Source organism: Balaenoptera musculus, chromosome 10 (assembly GCF_009873245.2).
Source record: "Balaenoptera musculus isolate JJ_BM4_2016_0621 chromosome 10, mBalMus1.pri.v3, whole genome shotgun sequence".
Classification (NCBI taxonomy): Eukaryota; Metazoa; Chordata; class Mammalia; order Artiodactyla; family Balaenopteridae; genus Balaenoptera; species Balaenoptera musculus.
The window spans coordinates 27746727-27770839 of NC_045794.1; the positions used below are offsets into that span (position 1 = coordinate 27746727).

The 24113-nt window shown below is 36.5% G+C and overlaps 1 protein-coding gene across 2 annotated transcripts in view; it reads right to left on the reverse strand.

Moving 5' to 3' along the window:
* Positions 1 to 442: 442 nt before the first annotated feature.
* Positions 443 to 24113, reverse strand: part of PKP2 (plakophilin 2) — an 84724-nt gene continuing 61053 nt past the window's right edge. The window contains exons 7-13 of one of the 2 annotated variants that reach the window (XM_036865367.1): positions 17139 to 17256; positions 16110 to 16274; positions 15022 to 15195; positions 9765 to 9918; positions 4806 to 4995; positions 2033 to 2120; positions 443 to 1900 (exon numbers count right to left, since the gene is read on the reverse strand). In XM_036865367.1, coding sequence (XP_036721262.1) covers positions 1832 to 1900; positions 2033 to 2120; positions 4806 to 4995; positions 9765 to 9918; positions 15022 to 15195; positions 16110 to 16274; positions 17139 to 17256 — 958 coding nt within the window. In that variant the 3' untranslated portion in view covers positions 443 to 1831. The remainder of the gene's footprint in view (positions 1901 to 2032; positions 2121 to 4805; positions 4996 to 9764; positions 9919 to 15021; positions 15196 to 16109; positions 16275 to 17138; positions 17257 to 24113) is intronic. The other variant, XM_036865368.1, reaches the window with a different exon arrangement.

The window sequence follows — 24113 nt, forward strand, 5'->3', positions numbered from 1 at the left end:
CCAAGGCAGGCAATGTTATTTTTGCCTCATTTTGTGTTTAATATTATTGAAGGCTCTACTAATGTCTTAAAAACACAGAAACTTCTTGAATATACATTAATTCTCTGGAGGAATAAATATACTCCAAATGCTTATCATCAGAATTCTGATAAAAGGGATATAATTTCTCTCTTCAGTATTTTAAAAATTGGTATCTAAATAATTTCATTTTGAACTAGGTTAGTAACCTAAGTCTTCTTCATTGAGCTTTTGAAATTGAAAAAAATTTTAAGTTCCAAATACAATAAAGACTTTGGGAATTCCCTGGTGGTCCAGTAGTTAAGACTTGGTGCTTTCACTGCCGTAGGCTCGGGTTCGATCCCTGGTTGGGGAGCTAAGATCCCACAAGCTGTGTGGCCAAAAAAACAAAACAAAACAAATATAATAAACACTTAAGTACACATTCAAATTGAAAGTGGCAATTTATTTCCTATTACACTTTTCTGGCCAAAAGGAGCTGAAGGATTTTTTTCCTTCTTACTTTCTTACAACAGATATTGTCAGATTTTTTTTAAAAAAGCAAAATATAACAGAATTATAGTTAAGAAGACTAATTCTATCTGAATGGTATTAATCACAGCCCAGTTAAAATAACACTTAATACAGACTCACTTCAATAGATGATGTTGTCAACTTTAAAACATTAGTATTTCTCATATCATTTCTGGATGGCCTAGACACATTTTTCCTCAACATAACTTCATTTTTTTTCTAGCTTTTCCTTGACTTAAAATAATGGCCTAAGGAAGGTCACATGAGTTTAGTGGTTCTATTTTTAAAATGTTGGGCAAAGTAGGGCTGGTTGATGATGTACTTCATTAAAATAAGCTGTGTTTTCAGGGCCCTGACTGGTCCAGTAGTCTGAGAGGCCTAGGTTTCTTTTGTAGCCAAACAGTAGAGTCCATTCTTCCACCAGCCCACTGCAGTGGCTGAAGAAGTCCAGGAAATAGATTACACTGAATGCTACTGTCAGAAGAGATTTACATTTAATGGTGTAATAACACCATAATATTTCCTTGAGTAAAAATCCTACTTATTCAGTATTTTGAGGGAACACTGAATTTCATAACCATAGTTGACTTTCTCTGTAGAAAAGATTTTTAAATTTGCTATGATCACTTCCTTTCAATTTCTTTTCCTTATAGTCATGCATGTTCTGTGATCTAAATTTCTTAAGTTCACTGAAAATCAGAGAAAAAATTCAAGAGGATAAAAACAAGCACAAAGTAAACAAACAAGTAATTTTGTCATTACATTTTTGCCTGGATAACCCCACAAATATTTCTTGTTGTTTCCATTCTGTTTCAACACTGCAGAACAATACACTCATGGCTCAGTGGTGAAGCAATGTGCATGTGAGTGACAAAACATGGAAACCAGAAACGGAATATAAATGTAAATCAAACTTTTAAAATCCTAGTAATACAGCAGCTTCCTTCCTTATTTATTCTGTTAATGTCCATCCCACATGAACTCACATTTTGATTCCAGTAGGACATACACTGTCAGCCCTGATCAAAAAGACCACTGTTTGTAGAGGGTAAAATCGAGCCTGTTGCCAGTATCTACTCGTGGCAAACTTGCAAATGTCCTCTGGAAAACTAATAAAATTATATTTTGATTATTTGTTTTCTGGATCCTGGGGACCATGGAAATAGAAAAGGATAGAAACAGGACATGGTTTTTTGAAGTTTCTTGGGCTGGGAAGTAGAAAAATAGGTGTTTTCCTTTGGGGCTTTTTGTGACTGAGAATAATGAGGTTCATCTTTCTGAGAGCACTTCTTCATGTTCCTCAGTCTTTCAGGGAGTGGTAGGCTTTGGCAGTCCGGCTGTTGACAAAATCTGTCTTCTTAAACTGAGCCTTTGGAATAAGCAAACAGAAATGTGAAAGGTTAACAACAATTTTCACACAAGAAAATGCAGTTTTTAGTGACTTCTCACCAGGGTCAAGTCAAGCAGGACATTATTATCTGGCTCTTTTTAGCATTCTTACCTTCTTGTAGGCATTATGGAGCTCTGTGTGGGTCCACAGAGAATATAGGAGAACAGAAGCAGCTTTACTTGCTTTGTTGGAAGCATAGCTGAAAAGAAGAAAAGGACATTTTTCGGAGATCAGTGAGAAAGTATGAGGCTTCTGGATGCTGCCTTTGGACGTTCTGTAAATCTTCTTTAACTGCTGTCACTCAGGAGCCATCCATCAAGTCAGGCCACTCACCATGACAAGAGATTAGATGGTGAGCTTTAGGAGGCCAGGGGCCACGTTGGTGCTTTTGTGTTTTTAAAAATCTTTTTAAACCACTAGCAAAGTGCTAACAAATAGTTTATAAAGCAAATTCCTGATATTTATAAGGCATATATTCTTAGAGTTTTATAATTCCTTGAATTTATTTATAGAATAAAATTTATATTTGTACATTTATATTATATATTTTTAGAAAATACTTGTATATTTATAACGCATATTTATAGAGTACAAATGCATGAAAGTATGATTGAAAAATATGTATAACTCTTAGACTTAGTGACTCCATGAATGCAGGGGTTATGTACCTTTTTCAAATTAATAAATTCTTACTGGAGCAACTGTTATTTTAATACAGTTTCAAAATTTATGTCTTTGTATATAGCAAATGGAAAGTGTGTTACTGTTATAAATCCAAGTCTGCACTGAATTTGACATTGTACTTACTTTTTTTTTTGGCCACGCTGTGCAGCATGTGGGATCTTAGTTCCCCGAACAGGGATCGAACATGTGCCCCCTGCATTGGAAGCTTGGAGTCTTAACCACTGGACTACCAGGGAAGTCCCCTTACTTTTAAAAAAAATTTTATTATTATTATATGTACTTAGTTTTGATGTTCTGCTTTTAAATTTGTCTCAAACTTCTTGTTTCTGGCTAAGGATCAGTGCTTTCTTAGGTCTCTCTCTCTTCCATCACTTGAATTAGCACATGGCTGCATTTTTTCTTTTAACAAAGAAACAAAGATTTTATTTTTCCTATCGTAGGAGTTTGTAAGCATGCAACCAAGAACAGAGAATGCAAAGCTGTATGAAGAAGCCCATGCTGGGTTCATTTAATAGCTAAAAGACCTCTTTCATACCAGCAGTGTAGGGAGGGTAAGTTAAATTAGCACCTTACAGATTTTTTTTTAGTACCTCAGGGACTTTTCAGAGTCTCTTGCTAATAACTGAAGTACTAATAAATCCATGAAAGCTGTGGATCTCTAATATTTAAAATTGGAAGTTCTTAAATTGCAAGGGTGTTATAGTCATGAAGTTTGTTCATAAGTTGGTTGCTTGGCACTTGGAACTCATTTATTTAAAGATGAAATGTAAATGGTGATTGGTTATCAGGCTAGCCCATAAATTATGGGTTAGCTATACAACACTCTAACAAGGAAGGGACAGTAGACCCAACTGGTAGGAGTTCCTTGTTGAATATTTTTTTTTCTTTTTGGAGACAGGGCATGTGAGGACTGGCTCACAAATGGGACACTCAGTGCAACGAAAAATAACAGAATAGCACACCCTGTAATTTGCTAAGCTACAAGAAATTTCCAAAAGTGATGGTGTATTCCCATGTGCTTCTTATGTCTGAATACTCAAATAATTAAAGTCATACTGTCTTATAGAGATTTGGTTAGAAATTTGGATGACTACTTGGAATAGTCGTTTCTGCTTTGCAGCAATAGTTCATACTTTCCACAAAGGCTGAGCAACTGCTACTTGGGAGCAGGTAAATATTCCCTGCTTTTGGGAAATGGACATTCTAACTAGGGCTCCTTTTAATCATGTGACTCTGAATGTAGTCCTCCTTCCATGTGAGCTTTGCCAGAGGGGAACTGAAGAGCACAAGGGGCCTAAATTGGGCGGGGCTGTGGGGGGAAGGGTTGTGCTCATTCGGGATACCACAGATCCCTATGCTAGCCTCTGTGCAGCCAAGCACACATTTGTCTACTACAGGTCAAGTCCGTTTGCTTTGCAACTCATTAGAACTGGCCTATAATAACATTTGTTTTCTTTTTTGGTTACTTACAAAACTAACTTTATTTAACAAGTCAAACAATTCAGAGTCATATAAAGAGAAAAAAATAATAATCTTCACACCCCCTTGGGATCCCATCACTCTGAGTTAATTAACAGTAATAATTTGGTTACACAATGTTTTTCATTCTCCACTTTTTTTTTTTTTTAAATGGGGAATATTTGACGACACAGACACAAGGATGTGGGATGACTTACATGCATTAAACCTTCTACTTCAAAAGAGAATAAGAGATGGAAGAGATGTGATAAAGAAAACTGAGAAAGCAAGAATTTCTTGTTATGCTGCCTCCTACTTCCCCTCCTCATGCTATTACGGGTGATACCGGCTTCACATATTTAAGTGAGGAAAAGGGCATTCCTTGTCCATAGGACTCCAATTTGCCTACTTTCTTCTCTTTTTAAATCACAGCTGTGGCTCTGGGAAACAATTCATTAGGTCAATAAAATGCTGGAATGCACGACCCAGATAAGCTATGGAGTTTTACTATTTCTGGATATTTTAGAAGAGAATGAGCAACTACTTGGCTTAGAGGATTCAGCTTTCACTTGCCTTATCACCAAGGACTGGACCAGATGATCTGGTCCGGCTGTACAATCTTATTTTTTGGCCATGTTGCCCATGGTACTCAATTCCTGGACATTCACAACTGCATTATTTACATATGGGAGTGGTGGTGGGGAAAGGGGAGACACTGACAGGCAGATGCTAAAGGACTTACGTGTCACCTGCGCTTATGGTCATAATTTTCTGCAGGCCCCCAGTGTTTAGAAGATCCCGTGCATTCTGGTAACTATTTTGGATTATATTGTTCAATGTGTAACAGGCAGAGGCTGTAGTTTCAATGAGAAGATCAGTACTTGGGACTGTGTTGGGAATTATGGAAACCAAATCAGGTAGAGTTTCTCTGGCTACAAATGAAAGAAAAAAAGAACACTTGATTAAAAAGATTGTTTCTTAACCTCAAGATCCCAGTAACATTTAAGAAGAAACATTTGGTTAACAAACATATGGAAGGATGTAACCACTTTAATACTCAAATTACCACACACACACAAAAAGAAGATTTTTAGAAAGATGATACTTTGTGCTCAGTGCACTGGAGATCTTTCCAGAAAGTAATTTGACAGAAATGTCAAAAAAATTTTTAAATTTTCACATTTTTTGATTCAGTATTTCCACTTTTGAGAATTCATCTTGAACACATCACTTTAAAAATGGAAAAAGCAGAGATCTTTATTACAGTATTATATATATCATGAAAAATTTTACACAGCCTAAACATCCCAATAATATGAATATGATTAACTAAAGCACATCTGCAAAGAATATTATGCATCCCAAAACATATCTATGAAGCATGTATAATAACAAAAAAATATTTGTTAACATTCTATGTGAAAATAACCAGTATACTTAAAGGACAAACACATATACAAGAAACCTGAGAAGAAATACACTAAAACAGTAACAGCCCTTGTTTTTCTACAATAGTATTAATGGTGACTTAAAAATATTAAAAAAAAATTATCTGTACTGCCCAAAGTTTCTTTAATACGTAAATAACCATTATTAAAAAAAGATAAAGAAACTATTTAAAATTTATTTTTTCAGTACATATATAAAATCTTGGTTATAGGGTTTTTGTTTAGCTTTTTCTGTAGTAACAAGAGAGGTATTAATATTTGATGATGTCATTATACCTTGTCCTACGGTATATATTTCGGGCAATATGAATTTATACTTGGTATTTTGCAAAAATTCTTTCCATGTATGTTTTTTTTTCCTGTAACTACTTTGGACTCTCCTTGAAAGATAGAGAGCATGCTTCTATTGCTTTGTACAAATACTTCTGCCTAATTTTATTTTCTTCATCTGAGTTTATGTGACACCTTGAACTGCACTTCTCTCTCTGATACCGGACTGTAATTAGTTATGTGCCTGTCTGAATTCCAAATGGAGCCATGAGTTGCTTGAGGACAATGATTGTATTCATTTCTGGATTTCCAGCATCGATCACTATGCCTAAAATAGAGAGGTACTCAATAAAAGGAACGGAACCATATGTCTTCCTTTGATAACACCTGGACCTGATTGACAGGAAAGACATACCTTCTGCTCAAAGGCCTGAACACTTCCTTTTTTACTGTTGTCTAAGCATCTTGGCATAGTGTTAGGAGCTCAGAGCTCAGTCTCTGAAGCTACACTTTTTTAGTTTTAGTCTTGTCTCTGCCACTTCATGGCTGTGTGGTCTGGGTAAGTTACTTAACCTCTTTATGCTGCATTTTCCCAATTTGTAAAATGGAATAATAATAGTATTTACTTCACAGGACTGTTTTGAGGGATTAAATGAGTTACCATGTGTTAACTGTATCACAGTTCCCTGCACACAGTAAGCTCTCCACAGATGTGAGTAACTACCGGAAGGCTTCCTCCTTTAGTAAGTTAAACCACAGAATGAAAGGCCTTGAGAACCTGAATTTTCCTTTTGCTGAATTTAGGTCGACAGCATGAAAACAAGTGTGAGACAATCACAACAGAAAATGTACAACTGATCTCTCTGCAGGATGCATCAATGGCTGGCTGAGACCAGGCTGCCCACACTGAGACTGATCCCTGCTGAGAGAGTTCCACCTCTCCTCCCTCAGTATGACCAACAAGAACGTCCAATTCTACAGATCAATTTTAAGGTTGAAACTTTGGCTTATGTCTGAGGAGGAGTGAGAATTAAGAGAAGTTAGAGTCTTTAACATTTTATATCATGTTTGTTTTTCTTAGAAAAGCAGTATAACTGTTTACATTGACAAAGTTAAACACTACAGTACAGTAAAAGAGGGGTCATTCCGTCTCTCTACTCACACACACACACACACACACACACACACACACACCCTGTGGGCCTGAGTAAATACATTCACTTTGAGACAAAGTTAGATCTTTAATAGTGAAATATAAAATCAAAGGCCCTATCATGATATTGGAGGGTTACAGCTCAATGTCATATTATTGAAGGAGATTTTAGTTAATGCTGGTGCTTGCACATACATTATGTTATCTGATCCCTGGAAAAACACTGTTCTGTAGTGATTACTAATTTCATTCGATTTAGGGCAGCTAAATGACTATCCAAGGTGACATGTGGCAAAGTAACATTATAGGATGCAGACCAATGTCTTCTGCATGAGACCTGTTATTCTGTCACCATGCTAAGTTGCCTATCTTCAAGTTTTTAAGAAAATATGTTTCAAGTTTATTTCTGTAAATCTAAGTGAAATGTGATGACTTCATTCCAGGTCAGCCCATGGAAAGTTTTACTTGGCCTAGAAATCTCTCATGAAAAACACAAAGCTTGTATTTCAAACTGATTTTCATTTATTCCTGGCTATTAATACCCTGAATCAACACAAGTACTTCTACTCAAATTACATATTTGACATAAAGCCAATTTGGAATTCAAAAATTGCATTTATCTTGCTGAAGCCTCTCCTCACGATTGTCCTTAAAACGAGGGGAGGTTGGTCAGTGAAATCACCTTATATAAATTGTGGGGCTACAGCTGTATTGTTCCAACAGCTGGAGGACTGTGGAACTTGAGACAACAGCATTTCTGCCCTGAAGGCACAGGCACAGTGTGCAGAGCGCAGTTCTTTTTTTTTTTTTTTTAAATATTTATTTATTTATTTGGTTGCGCTGGGTCTTAGTTGCAGCATGTGGGATCCAGTTCCCTGACCAGGAACCGAACCCGGGCCCCCTGCACTGGGAGCATGGAGCCTTAGCCACTGGACAACCAGGGAAGTCCCCCAGAGCGCAGTTCTTCTCATCAGCTATGCTCTAAAGATGGACTTAACATTTCATTTGAGAAGAAAAAAGTCAAAGGATAATACACATGATTGAAGTGCAGCACAAAAGTCCATGAAAGACAATGAGAAGAACACTTTCATAATTTTGAGACAGTGCCTTTGGCAAGGTTTCTTTCAGATTCACTGAAAAATTTCCAGGCTCTCTACGTTCATAATGGGCACAAAAGCATTGTATGAAACCTCCTGTTCAATGTTGTGCTATTGGCTGTCTTTGAAAATGACATTGTTAAAACATAACCACAGACTTCTGGCACTGTGTGAGTGTGTGTGTGTAGATTTCAAAATAATCTAATCCATTAAAAAAACAAAAAAAAAAATTAGTGGAATTTTTGGAAAACTGAGTTTTAAATTGTCAGAAATGACTAATTTATGGAGCATTAGAAAGCATGATTAATTTTAGCATTATCTTCCTATTATCTAATTTTATAGTTTATGACTTAATTCACAAACATTTACATTTTCAGGTATAAAGAAAATGAATGAAAAATGTTATTTGAAAGTGTAACATAGTTATCTTTGTCAATAATACGGACTTACAAAAAAAGGAGCAAATGTGTTTCATCGTATTTATTCTAAAACCTATGCCAAATCTGTTATATTCATGATTCCTTCTTTTTGTGATTATCTGTCCAACCACTTTTTTCTAGTACAACAATGGCCAAGCTTCTGAGGTGAACAACCACTGTGTGTGTGTGTTTGTTTAATGTTTCAGAAGAGTGGTGCTTAAGCAGGCCACACAGAGAACATTCTGAAAGACATGGGTTAAAAAGACTTCACTGGGGGCTTCCCTGGTGGCGCAGTGGTTGAGAACCTGCCTGCCAATGCAGGGAACACGGGTTCGGGCCCTGGTCTGGGAAGATCCCGCATGCCGCGGAGCAACTGAGCCCGTGAGCCACAATTACTGAGCCTGCGCTTCTGGAGCCTGTGCTCCGCGTAACAAGAGAGGCCGCGACAGTGAGAGGCCCGCGCACCGCGATGAAGAGTGGCCCCCGCTTGCCACAACTGGAGAGAAAGCCCACGCACAGAAACAAAGACCCAACACAGCCATAAATAAATAAATAAATAAATTTAAAAAAAAAAAAAAAAAAAAAAGACTTCACTGGATGTCATAGCTGAGGGCTGAGAAATATCAAATATATTACCTATCTCATTAATTATTAGTATGGTCTAAAATTTCTCTTTGGTAGTAATTAGAATAAAAACAAAGCTGGAGGACTTCCCTGGAGGCGCAGTGGTTGAGAATCTGCCTGCCAATGCAGGGGACACGGGTTCGAGCCCTGGTCTGGGAAGATCCCACATTCCGCAGAGCAACTAGGCCCGTGAGCCACAACTACTGAGCCTGTGCGTCTGGAGCCTGTGCTCCGCAACAAGAGAGGCCGCGATAGTGAGAGGCCAGTGCACCGCGATGAAGAGTGGCCCCCACTTGCCGCAACTAGAGAAAGCCCTCGCACAGAAACGAAGACCCAACACAGCCAAAAATAAATATAAAAAAATAAATAAATTAATTACAAAAAAAAAAAAAAAAAAGATGGGAGCCCTTTGGTGGGTTACCTAGTCCCATGTAAGTGTAAAAGAAAAAAACTTAAAAAACAAACAAACAAACAAACAAAGCTGGATATTAAGAAAAATCCTATTTGAGACCAGTGCGAAAACCTACACTTGATGTCTGGGTACACAAAAACCAGATCTATTTATCACATTTTGCTCTTTATTCACACTTTCAGTTCATCATTGTAAAAAGAATGTGATAAGGACAATGTTTTATTGCATTTGTATTTTCAATATATACACTTTACATCTAGAGACTTACACTGACTTACCAATTTCATTCTGCAGAGAAAAATTCCGAGACAAATTCCTCAGCAGAGAGACGGCAGTCTTTTTCACACTTGGATCACCAACATGCAGCATCTTTCGTGTGTGCTGAAGGCCATTTTCTTTCTGGACAACTGTTTGAGCTACTGATGTTGGCATCTGTTTTGTGAGACATGTTCTATAAATACTATTGTATTTTACTTCATGGTTAAAATTTCTTAATTTCTGTAGATTACTAGAGATTGAGTGAGATGTTTTAAAAGCTAGAGATACTTTCTTTTAATTCTTATTAGGTTTTCAATTTAATTACTGGATAAAGACAGTTTATTCAGTAGTTTTAAATAAAATACTGGATTTGGTTAGCTATTGTGTTTTCTGCATCTGGTTATAAATAAAATGGGTCTGTCTTTCCCTTTCCTTTTTTATCATATTCTTTTTATTCACATTTTCAGTTCATCATTGTGAAAAGAAAAGGGCGTTTTAGAATCAAAGTTACACTAATGTCATAAAATTTAGTGGGTAAGTTTTTTTCCCTTTTTCTATTTTCTTGAACTATTTGTGTAATATAAGAATAATTTCAACTTTTTGGGTCTGGTAGAACTTAGCTATAAAGACAACTGAGCTGAGAAAAATTTTAAAGGGAGATGTCTGATTACTATTTCAATGTATTTACTGGTTGTTGGCTTATTCATCTTTTCTGTTTGTCTTGTTCAAATTTTGGCATTTTACATATTTTAATAAACGTATTCATTTCTAAAAAGCTAGTTTATTCTGAAAGAGATATTGGGCTTTTAAAGAAAGGAATGTATGGCTTGTCAGATTACCTGTAACTCTATTCTCTGTATCAGAGGCTGCATGTGCAAGTTGGTGGTTCAGGTCTAGGTCCACCAGAGGCAAATCTTATTTGGAATTAGGCTGGTCACCTACTGTCACAGGGTCTGAGTACCAACTAGGCCCTTCCTAGCATCAGCAAACCTCCAACAATACTAAGACCTTAGCTTGTGTCTGCAACTTTATATATTTTTATTTGAACCTAACATGAGGCTACCATGACAAAAATCCGTGTATTCTTGACCATTCTTCAGGGTGTCTATCTTCTCTGTTTATCTATCTAAACTCTGCTTGCTTCCCCTACCTCCTGCACAGTGCCCTCTTTACATTCTGCACTGTACCGTCTAAAAAAGGGGTTCTTAATATAGGATTCAGGATAGGTTTCAGGGAGGGAATAGGAGGTCCTTAAAATTATTTTTGTGTTTATAGTAATCTTTTTCAGGGAAACAGTCCGTAACTTTTATTTGATACTCAAAGTGTCCATGACTCAAAGAAGTTTAATAACCACTATTCTGCAATGTTTGTTCCAAAGTTACACTTTGTCTTTCACTAATTTGCAGAACATTCCATTAGACTCTTTTCTTTCCTCTGGGAAGAATCCTTCACCTGCAGCCATTCTGTACAACTCCTTGGACATGGAGGTAGACTTAGCATCCCTCTCTCTTCCCAATGGCCCATCTAAGTAATTACATCTTTCCTCATATGCAAAAGCTCTGCTCTTCTGAGTCAATGCCGTCCAGCTCTATCTCTCTCATAGCGTTTTCTTTGTCATCTCAAGGCCTAGTATATAAAAATGATCACAGAATTCTGATTCATTGAGGGAAATGGGAGAGGCTGATGTGGAATGATCTTTAGAATTTGCTCATTAAGGAAAATAAACAATCAGATTTACCAAATAGAGATTTCATATTCCAGCTTTAGAGAATTTGTGAGAATGACTGTCAGTCAATTATTTACAAACAGCACTTCTAGTTCATATTGCCCTCATTACTAATGAGGTTGAGCACCTTTTCAAATGTTTAATGGCCATTTATACATCATGTTTTGTGAAGTGCCTGTTCAAATCTCTTGTCCATTTTTCTATTGGGTTGTCTTTTTATTGTTAAATCGATGAGTTTTTTTTATTTCCTAGATACCAACCTTTGTTACTTATATATGTTACAAAAATCTTTTCCTCCTCTGTGCTTTGCCTTTTTACTGTCTTTTGATAGCTTAAGTTATTAATTTTAAGGTAGTCAATTTATAAAATATTGACTTTATGTGCTTTCTATGTCTACTGTTAAGAAATCTTTCCCTATTCCAGGTCACGAAGATATTCTATGTTATCATTTAGAAGCTTTATTGTTTTACCTTCCACATTTAAATCTCATTGCTGTTGGAACTGATTTGTGTGTAAGGTGTGAGACAGAGAACACATTTTTATTTTTTTTCCATTGGACATCAAATTAAGTGCCTTTAAAGTGTTTTAGAAACTTGAAAACTGTTTATTTCAATGATTTTTAACTTGTACAATGAATGTTTAATTTTACATGTGTATACAACATAATGAGTTGATATACTGTAAAATAATTATCACAATAAGTTTAGATAACATCCATCATCACACATAGTCACAAATTTTTTTTCCTTCTTGTGATGAGACCTTTTAAGATTCACTCTTTTAGCAACTTTCAAATATACAATACAATATTGTTAACTGTAGTCACCATGCTGTACATTACACCCCCAGGAGTTATTTATACTGTACTTTATACTTTATACTTTACACTATCCTTAGAGAATTTGCTAAATGGGTAAATTTTATCAACCCATCCCCTTTCCTTATTTATTATTTTGGGTTTTTTTGTATCATTTAATAAATAATGACCATTATACCTGAACTAATAAAGTTTACATTAAGGTATTCTTACCGGCAAGAAATTACTGCCATAATTTTATACTAAAATTATAGAATTTATCTTTTAGAAGCTATTCAGTCCAGTTCAGGTTCTTTGCCATCTAAGGCACATGGCCATCAATGCTCAGTGCTGTCTCAGTTATGAACACAGGTGAATGGACTGGGTATTTTCTGGAACTATGTTTAATGGTCTGCTTTTCATGTTTTTCTATTCAGTGATTCCTTTTAGAAATTACAAAGCCAAGCATTTTTTTATCACACCATCTAAACATAGCAAAATTAGGGAAAGTAATAATTAGAAAAAATATACATGTAAGTCAAAATTTTAATAAAAAGCATCTTGTAACTTAAAAGAACAAAGGGTCCTCATATCATTGTCCCATGCTGCTAATGATTTCTCCTATAAATCTCTAGTCAAGTTTAACTCTAATAATAACCTTGAGTATGGATTAATACCAGTTTAGTGTAGGTCTCCTTTCAGGGGACTGGACTGGTCTAAGGTTAGGTATGATTTAAAATCCATTGCTTGGATTCCTTTTGGATTTGGAACTCTTAGATTTCTGTTTGTTTATTTCTTTTTCCCAGCTAGATTATTACCAAACACAGGGATTTTGTCTTATTCACCACTATATACTTAGCACTAGGCTAGTGCCTTTTATGTAGAAGGTGCTCAAATACTGTTTGTTTGATAAATGAATAAAGGAATTATGTAGTCTGAATAAACTACATATTCAGAATGGCATATTCTTGTATGTTGGGTGGCAAATATTCCTGTATTGACAGAAACATGGAAGCACCTCTGGATAGTTTGGATTCCATGAAAGATTTTGGAGTGGAAGAGGCTAAAATCCAAGCTTAAAGGGTTAGCTCATATTGAACCATCCTCAGAGCATAGTGAGCTTAAATACATACAGACACAGCAATTTAATTTCTGACCTTTTCTATTAAGTTGGCTGGTAGTCAGTTAATAAGAGGGCTTCTGTAGTTTGGGAAAATGAAAGAAATGGTTTTGGGAAACTAAGCATGGGGAAATGGGAAGATAAGACAGTAAATTATGTCTTTCTGTCTGTCAGGGCTCCCTGGTCACTCCCCATTTCCTTCTCTTTGTGCACAAGTACATTCTGAAGAATTTCAAAGAGATTAAAATTGGGTTGTATTCTTAACCATGGTGCTAAAATTAGAGAAATACTGGTTTTAGTATTTCACAATTTTATTCAAAACTGAGCAAAGAATGAACATGGTTCATTAAAGAATTAACATGGTTTCTCAAGTAAGGAATAAATAATATTTTTGTTATCAACAAGAGTGCTTTCCTCTATGATGATGGATAATTAGACTGGCCATAGAGTGAACTACTTGGGGAGAGTTTAATCATTTTATGATCAAGGCAAAGAATACAAGCTTAGTTAAAATAATTAAATATTTATAGAATCCTTTACTATGTTGTAAGCTGTAAAATACATGGGGAAAGGAACAAATTTTTACTCTTTTTTTAAAGTAATTTAAAAAAATTAATTTTATTGGAGTATAGTTGATTTAAAATGTTGTATTAATTTCTGTACAGCAAAGTGATTCAGTTATACATATATATACATTCTTTTTCATATTTTTTTCCATTATGGTTTATCACAGGACCTTGTAAGTTTTTACTCTTTTTAATATTTTAATTTTGCTGGTATAAAGTACATCTGGAAAGAGAAGTAACTATTTTATAGTTGACTTTCTGGGACACAAAAGCACAGATAGCCTTTCGAACTGCAGTGGACATGTGTTGTCTCTGCCTTCTAGCATTCATTCTTCCTTTTGGTAACAACACTCTGACTTTCCCTTAGGGAGCCACTCCATGTGGTACAAGTGGTAGTGACCCTCGCTCACTGAAACCCCTGCCCCTGAAATTCACATGTGAGCACATAACCCAGACTTGGCCAGTTAGAACATCACAGGCTCCTGGCCACAGGTACTGGTTTGGAAATGGGAAAGTGAGACTCATTCCCCAAGTTCTTAACAGAGCTATTGGGAAAATAGTAGTAGTTTCTTTTCCTGTGGAGACATTGAGCTGGATAAGAGGTAAGCCTGAAATCACTGGTGGCTATCTTTGCTGTAATATGAGGCTAGCCTTTGAGAATGAAACCAACAGAGGAAAACAGAGTCCAGAGATAGAGAATCACAAATATAATTGCTGGGCACCTATGTCCCACCATGACAGAAGGAAAACCCACCCTGGACTTTTCAGTTATATGAGTCAAGAAATTCCTCTCTTTTGCCTAAGCCAGTTCAGGTAGGATTCTGAGACTTGTAACAGAAAGAGTTCTGACTGATACTCATAAATACCAACGAGTCTTTCACTCGCAGTCTGACCTGGGTTTGCAGAAGCTGAGGCTGAAATTCCTGCAAAGCCGAACTCTCTCTGGCAATTCCTGAGAACTGTCTTGATTGAAGCGAGAAAACTTATGTTCTTACTTCACTGTCATTTCTGAGCTTAATGTAGGTGTGTCTACAATGCCATTATTTAAAAAAGTAAGCATGATACTCACTGGTCCACTTCCTGCCGTGAGATTCTGGAGAGCTCCCAAAGATGCTTCTTGAGTGTAGTTTCGGACACTCTTGGCGATCAAGGACAAATACATCCGTATCACGATGGAGTGCCACAGCCACTCCACGCCCTTGGGGTTGCTCTTTTCCTCTGGCATTGGCATGTCCTGGTATTGCTAACCACACACACGATGAAATCCAAAATTAATGCCTTCAAGTGATTTCTACAATTCCACACCCAAACCAAGAGACCAGAAAGTACTGTCTTGTCTAGGGAGACTAATAATTAGCATAATAAGAAGCCCTTAAAATAAAAATGAAAAAGCAAATATGTATGATTTACAATCATTTAACTTTTAGCCCATGATGACTATTTCTCCCTCACAATACCCCATACTCACAACTTTACATTTCACAGCGAGAGAGAATGCAGAGAATTAAGCATTGACTGTTCTAGAATAGTTTACAGGCTGCTGTTAAGCTAAAAGCTAAATTAGTCACATCCACTCTGAAGATAAGAAAAACAGGCCTCTTCCCTCAGAGTCTTGTGAAGTTGTCCAGGATAGCATCAGGATTCTAAATTTACCAGTTGTTCTCCAAGTTCACATACACCGTGATACTCTGAGGAGTAGGAGAGATCACATTCCTTCTATTTCATGAAATGCCAGTCTGGAGCAGTCCTTCCTATGTACGGGGTTTGCTTTTAGGATGTCCAAGTTTGTTTTTAGAATGTTTAAAGCTGAATGTCAGGGCTGCTTTTAATGTTAAAACAATGCTATGCCACTGGCCATGTGGCATTAAGCTTACTTCCTAACCTGCAGGGCATAGAGCAGTATGGTTTGATGGCTAATAGTGTAAATCTGGGGCCAGATTGCCTGGGATTGAATTCCATCTCCTCCACTAATTTGCTGAATTATTCTGAATTAACCTTTCTGTACCTCTGTTTCCTCATCAGTAAATGAGGGTATTAATAATACATACCTCATAGGGTAGATATAAGGATTAAAAAAACTTAAAATAGAGCCTGACATATACTAAGTACTCAGAAACACACACACACACTTATTCTTTCAAAGGCCTCCCAACATACCTCTTTTACTTTCCTGCTTCTACTGCCAAAACACCCAATACTTTTGTTGTTGTCAGCCTGGATATTCCGGCTTTGAATATAGATACTCTGGGAATATTTCTCTGGGAGCTCTGCCTCCAGCTGGTAGGAGAGGTTATGAAGAATGCACACACAGTTCTCTGTGGCCTGAGAAAATAGGACATGAATATTGATCATATACATATAGATATCCCTTTGCAAGTGTTATACCACAGGACCTCTGAGGCTTTAGATCTTACAAGGTTAACTGGACGCAACAGGGTGCGCTTGGACTGCAGGGTGGCTGGGGGAGTGAAATGAGTACAGCTAGAAAGCCTAGGGCTAAATCATAAATGGTCATGAGCACAATGCTAAGAAGTAGAGGCTGAATTTTTTAAAACATTGGGGAGCAGTTCTAGTTTACTTTTAAAGAGTGTTCAGAATGATTTTAGATTTTAGGTACATTGTTTAGTAGCCACGTGGACTTGGAAAATAGGAGGAGATATTGCTTGTAGAGACCAGTTGACTACAATAATCAGTATAAAAGATGCACAAACTATGACAGCAGTAGTAGCATTAAAGAGGACTGGTTAAACTAAAGAGCATTTCAGAAGTAAAATGCACAAGATTTGTTGTCCAGTGGATGTGGGATGTGAGGGAAGAGAGGAAGTCCAACATTACTCAGGTTTCTATTTTCATTTGGTAGACGGTAATAATTATTAAGAAGGCTTATACAGAGGAGTAAGTTCGGAGATGAGGGAAGAGATGAATTTCATTGCTGAATATGTAGCATTTGGGCTCCTTTCAAATATCCAGAGTTATTAAACAGTTAGAAATTTGGGTCTGGAAAGTAGAAAAAAAAAGGGGCTAGATAGATATTAATATTTATGAGCATGTATGGGAAATCTTAAGCTCAGCAAATGAGTTAATAAATAAGGCCAAACCCAAACAGCTACTTCAAGAATACTCTGAAGAGTCTTAGTAAGACAAAATAAGTAATTCAATACGAGAGACATCTAATTCTTGTATCACCTTGTCATCTGGCTGGTAATCTGCAATGGTTCCTCTGACATAATGGACCAGTGAGTCAATCAGTCCATCACACCTTCTCATCACTTTCCTCCCTTCAGGGCCAGCTGAACTCATGTTTCTATCAGGAAAAACAAACAAACAAACAAACAAACGATCAATCATAAGACAGGCTGTGTATCTAATAGGTTTTCGTTTCAAAGTTTCTTCCAAGGGTTCGGAAAACTGGCAAATTTGTCAAAGTATGACAGACTTGTCCTGGGGTCAATAAATCATCAACTGCCTATGGTCATCAAATCTGGACACAACTTGTAAATATATTCATAACACATTATTATGTCAATAAAAGTCTTCTGTCTACTTCATTCCAAGCACCAAGGTCAGAGCATTATTTACTTAATCTTTACACCATTTTGGAGAGGGTATAAATATATGAGGAAAACATTTTGCAGTTAAAAGGAGAACAAGTGGCACATTAGCCATAGCAATATACATGTCCAAGTCCCAACTGTGCTGTGCCTTAATTCTAAGTAACTTAAAGCTACTTAAATTCTCTGGGCTTCAGTTTCCTCATTTGTAAATACAGGGTGTTAGACTATATTATTTGGAGGTTTTATAGGTTTCAGCATAAACTGTTATTGACAAATATTAAACCAAATGATCTAAAATATGATAATTCTATAATTAAAATGGCAGAGAGATGTCACGAAAAATGCAGTTTTACACTGTGTAAGACCTAAGTTAAAAGCATGACCTATAAACATCTTTGCAATTAGTCTATTTCTTTTTTTTTTAAAATAAATTTATTTATTTTATTTTTGGCTCCATTGGGTCTTCGCTGTGGTGTGCGGGCTTCTCACTGAGGTGGCTTCTCTTGTAGTGGAGCACGGGCTTCAGTAGTTGTGGTGCGTGGGCCTAGCTGCTCCATGGGCCTAGCTACTCCGCAGCATGTGGGATCTTCCTGGACCAGGGATTGAACCCGTGTCCCCTGCATTGGCAGGCAGATTCCTAACCATTGCGCCACCAGGGAAGCCCTCTATTTCTAATTTGGCTAAGCCATGACACCTTTCTGTAAACAGTGACTAAATCTACAAGTGCAAGTTGCTTCCTTATAGAGATTGAAGTTTATCAAACACAGCAAAGTAATACATTTAGGGACAATGTTTCAGATTCAGATCATGTTTATATTCTGGTATTACTGTTACTATGTTCCTTTGCATTAAGTTCTTCTTGTCCGCATTAACTATTTAAAAAATGTTTTTCCCCCAAAATGTTAACAGCTCCATCAACAAGAATGGCAAAAGAACAATGCCTTCAGGTTTTTAGAATTTTGAGAACCACCCTTATTCCCTTTTGCTAACTTCACTTGCTAAGAATTATTCCTATAAATTTTATCAGACCAGTTCCTTTCACTGGTAGGTAGAGTATTCAAAGCATATTCTTTTTTATTTTTCAGTTTGCTCCTTTTTAAAAATTTTATTTAGAATGCTTACTTGTTGAAGTTAGCATCATTTTACAGATCATTAGAAAAATTCAATTCTTCTGTCTCTGCAAACATTTATAATAGGTTAGGAATAACAGATTAGAAATGTAATACATTACAAAACAGTTGCCTGTGACTATCTGTACATTTACTATGCACCTTAAGGAAAAGAATTCGACAGTGTGCTGTACTTACACTGCAGATAACATCCTTTTATTCTATTTTACAAAACTGACCAGTGGTAGTGTTTGAATTTATAAATGGCCATTAAACAGGATATTTAACCTAGATATATAGTTAGCATGCTAAAAAGTGAAAATTTTCAACTGAAGTTCTGTGGCTCACAAAGCATACTTTTTTTGTGTATAATGTCTCAGCGTGATTCTGAACATCAAAAGAACTACAATTCTGAGAAATTTTTGGGTAGTATTTTCTTCTTCTTTAAAATAATATATTGCACTAAGTGATTTAAAAAAGCCTTTCTGTCCCCAAATACTGTTTTCAATACATTTTGTCAAAGAACAAATGTGCCCAGCATTATATCAAGAACTGCAGGGAACAAGGGAGGAGTATCCAGCATTGCACCCTGATCCCAGGGAGATCACATCTATAATACTCGACTGTTTTTAACCCATGAAAATGCAATTTCATAATCCAACCTAATAGTTGAGGAGATAAGACAAATACACCTAAAACTAAGGATATACTAATAATTTAGTGGTTAATGAATTGATACAATGAGTTTTTGATTTTAACAAAATCCCTTCTGTGACTTTGGTTCTCATTTGAGGTTTCTAATGTAATTATTCACGTCCTTATTTTTCACTGTACCTGAAAGACTTTAACACTTAGTTCATTAAAAAGGAAGATAATGGGGCTTCCCTGGTGGCGCAGTGGTTGAGAATCTGCCTGCTAATGCAGGGGACACGGGTTCGAGCCCTGGTCTGGGAAGATCCCACATGCCGCGGAGCAACTAGGCCCATGAGCCACAACTACTGAGCCTGCGCGTCTGGAGCCTGTGCTCCGCAACAAGAGAGGCCACGATAGTGAGAGGCCCGCGCACCGCGATGAAGAGTGGCCCCCGCTTGCCACAACTAGAGAAAGCCCTCGCACAGAAACGAAAACCCAACACAGCCATGAATAAATAAATAAATAAATAATAATAAAAAAAAAGGAAGATAATGAACGGGCTCATAAACTGTAAATAAAACCATTTTTCCTATAGTTTTTTTTCAAGAAATGATTATTTGAACCAAGATCCTCTATCTACTCTCTGAGCCCTTTAAGGTCATGGGATCTTAAGAAGCTTGACAAAACTGAAAAAGCATCTTTTACGGTCTCCTTATTTTACACATGGAGAAACTGAGGACCAAAGAGTTTAAGTTACTTTTCCTGGTGAGATTAAATTACTGGTGAAGTCAGGATAGGAGAGCTGTTCTTTATTCTGTGCTAAGGGCGGCTCCAGAGTAGAGCAAACCTTACCTAACATTCATTCAGTATGCCATTTGTTTAGCAAGTACCATATGTCCTCCAACTCCAAGACAACGTTATCATATTTTAAAGCTCCCTTTGACCTTTTCAACATCTGGCTTGGAGAAATGGCAGTAGTTTTAAAATTGCTTTGACAAATCAAAAGGTCTCTCTCCCTAGCTAAGCCCACTACATACCTTGCAGATGGATGACTCAGCTTTGTTTTACTTCAAGTTTGTTTATTTTGGGTGAGAATGGTAATTCAATTTGGCAGTACTGCCAGTTCACACACACTAACTGTTGTCTTGTAGTTTGGTATTATCCAGACTCTACTGGCTTGAAATGGGACTTATCAGTGGTTCCTGACAGTTGATACCTTTGCTGACAGAAAGTGCATGGAACCCCACTGCTTCAGTATTTGCTCTTGCATATCAAAAATAGTTCCTACCTTACTCAACTACCCAGAAATACGAATGATAAGGGTGGATTATTTTATAGCAATACATCCATGAATAGAGGTCACTAGTCAGAAAGGAATTTGTTATTGTACCACTCTGAAAATAATCAGAAATTATTAGAAAATGATATATTCATCTTAAAGTATTTTTTAACAGCTAATACATAAGTTTTTTGGAATCAGAGAATTAACATGGCTAATCTTAGGCAGAATTGATCCTTTTACACTGTATCTCCTGAGTCCCGAGAAATATTTATCTATCACTGTTTCCTATATGCAGCCCAATAGAGGTTTAATCTGGAAAACTATCTCAAAACTATACATGAAATATATCAAAACAATGATCTTGTTGAAAAGTAAAAAAGAAAGAGCATAAAAACCACAGTAGCTACTCAATAAAAGTTGATTATCAGAGTTACCAATGAACATATTGGAAATGTTTAATTCAGTGTCCATGGTTTGAATTTGATTAAATGATGAGTTTATTTCCCCTGGTACAATCTAGCAGAAGTCTGAGTAAATATGTGAGTACCTTTTAGGAAATTAGAACTGCACACTGTTGTATATTGAAATTTAAATACCAGGTCCTTGGGGCTAGGGGTTGGGGCCTCAGGAGGAGGTGGGTAGAGAAGGATGTGAACTACTCTAAATATAAAAGCAGGACTGTTTCAGAGCTCTTCACCTTCACTGGGCCTGAGCGGGAGGATACCAGCACGAACTGTGGCTTGTGTTTGATATTAAGAAGAATTTTTCTGCTAATATGACTTATAAAGGGTGAGAAAAAATAGAATCTGAACCTCTGTGTGTCTCTGAACAAAACTTCACATATTTAGGAGGCTTCAGGTGATTTATCTGAAAGCAAATCAGTGATTCCTGACTCTCTCCAGGACCATTTATCTCACACATTCCTGAGTGTCACAATGAAAAGGAGAAAAGAAAACCAAACACCCTGGACCTTGCTAGAATTAAAATAAAGAATTGTCTTTGTTAAGATTAATGACAGTGTGACTAAATCTTAAATTTGTATGGCAAACCAAAGAGTGAACAGTGTCAAATGATAAGAATAACTGAAATTTAGTGTGTGTGCTAGACATTATTATAGATACTTTGCAAATATTATGTTTTTACAAAATTCCTTAAATTAGGGTGTGCTAGAATCTCATTCAGAACCCTGACCTATGACTGTTGTTTAAAATCAGAATTGCCTGCTTCTAATGGGATTTTTAATGGCTCTTCCATAAAAAGTTATCTGTGTGGGGCTACGTGCAGGCATGTTGTCAAATACAGCTAGTCTGCCAGCACTGGAAGGAAGTTTGTTACAACACAGAATGTCCAAACTTGGGGTATGGACAACTGGCCTGGCGAGATGATGAGCTAACATGAAATGTTTAAAGTAAAAGGCTATAGTTAGTTACCAGGGCATGAGAATGGCAGGCAATAATAAGGCAGGAGTGAATCTTTTCAAGACATTTCACCAACAAGTAATTCTAAGATACAGAGATTTTTTTAAAAAAATGGGGCTATTTCTACTGATAATAGGTGGTTTCCTACTAACATACAATTTACATGTGTATTAATGTGACCTGTCTTAAAGGTCTAAGCAGCATACTGAGATAGTGATCACCACAGTGGTTTTTAAAAAATTGTGGCTGTATCTTCATTTTCATCAATAATTATAGGCTTCCTAATACCATGTGTTATAAATTATATCCCAAGTGGTACCAGTCAATTAAGTGCTTGGTCCAAGTCCATTCAAAGACCCAATAGGTACTTGATAAGACATTGGCTGATAAGGAGGCATCCTTCTTCCTCTGGTTATTTGAGATTTAGGTCTGGGCTTTTGTTTAACTCTCAGCTGATACATATCAAACAGTTGGGCCTTGTCTGTGATTAACCTAGAGAAAGCAGCAGAGGCAGTTTGTGGTTGCACAGAACAAAAGGGGAGCCTCATCTGAACTGGCAGAGGAACAAAAACTCTATGTCAAAAGAAGGGTTTGTCTGTTATTCTGAGTCAACATCAGATCCTGCAGGTATCCGCAAACATCAGCCAAAGTCAGCTGTTCATTCTGCAAAAGGAAGCAACATTGGGAATAGAACAAAGCTGTACAACCTACACGTCTTGTTCCTTCCAGGACAAGGAACATCAACTTAATAAAGATGTGTTAGCATCTATTACACATCAAGAAACTAGAAGGTGTAGGAAGAGAAAATCTATCCTTAAAAATTCTTTAGTTCTGCTTTCCTACATTTTCAGGTCTTCCAAAAGTATTCTGAAGAGTCAGTTCAGCCAGAAATCATCTGGTTGGTCAGCAAGAGTCATTTCCCCTTGACTTAGCAGGCTGTTCAAGGTAGAATGTCAAATTCCATTTTAAATGAATTATAACAGCAAACTAATTTTAAAAATATGCCCAGGAGCTACTGGAACTTGAGTAGACATTTTTAACACCTAAAGGAGAAGTTTGGGATGCCAGACTAGGACAGATGAAGATGCTTAAGATCTAGAGTAGAATAATATGGTGCTCAGACAGCCTGTACCTCCAAGATAGGCATATGTTTTTTAAAATTTATTTTTTATTGCAGTAACATTGGTTTATAATATTATACAAGTTTCGTGTGTACAGCCTGATATTTCTACTTCTGTATACACTACAGCATGCTCACCACCAAGAACTGTTTTCATCCTTCACCATACAGTTGATCCCCTTTATCCATTTAACCTTCCCCTGCCCCCTTCCCCTCTTGTAAGCACTACTCTGTTCTTTGTATCTATGTGTTTATTTTTGTTAGGTTTGGTTTGTTTACTTATTTTGATTTTTTCACTGTTTTTTTTATAGGAGTGAAATCATACAGTATTTGTCTTTCTCCATCTGACTTATTTCACTTAGTGTAATACCCTCAAGGTCCATGACGGCATAAACTTTAACCACAGGATAGCAACAAAGTCATCAGTGGCTTTATCCAAATATATCAACTCACTTTTTTTGATGAAGAATTTTAAAAAATTTAATAGTAGTTCTATGACAGTATTAATTTTTTTGGAAAATGACTTTGAGTGTCATAAGATACAGTTAATAAGACACTACCTTCAATTTAAGATACACACAGAATTTTTAAACATGAGGATGCTTTAAAAAAAATCTCTGACAAAAATACACACTTGGTTTCAGCCTAGCGCTGCAGATATTATCTGTTGCAGAGAGAGACAGGACCTTTGTGGAGAGAACTGCCAGATCACCCTTGACCAAGTGATCAAGCTTGATATCATGGATAATAGGCCAAAAGGATACCATGCCACCCAACAGAAGTACACAGCATCACCCCCGACTTTTCTTACTAAAAAGTTTGACTTGAATCTAATCATGAAGAAACAATTCAAAAAACCCATACTGATACAGTCTAAAAAAAAATCTCTGACAAAGACATTCTTGGGAATTTCATTTTCTGTTCAAGACTCATCTCATAAACTAACTGATGCAGAAAAACAAGCAAATACAGTCCTCTTGATATAATAAAAATTATTCTTCTGTTTCTTTCACTGATTCTTCTTCCTCCATATTATCCCTATTCA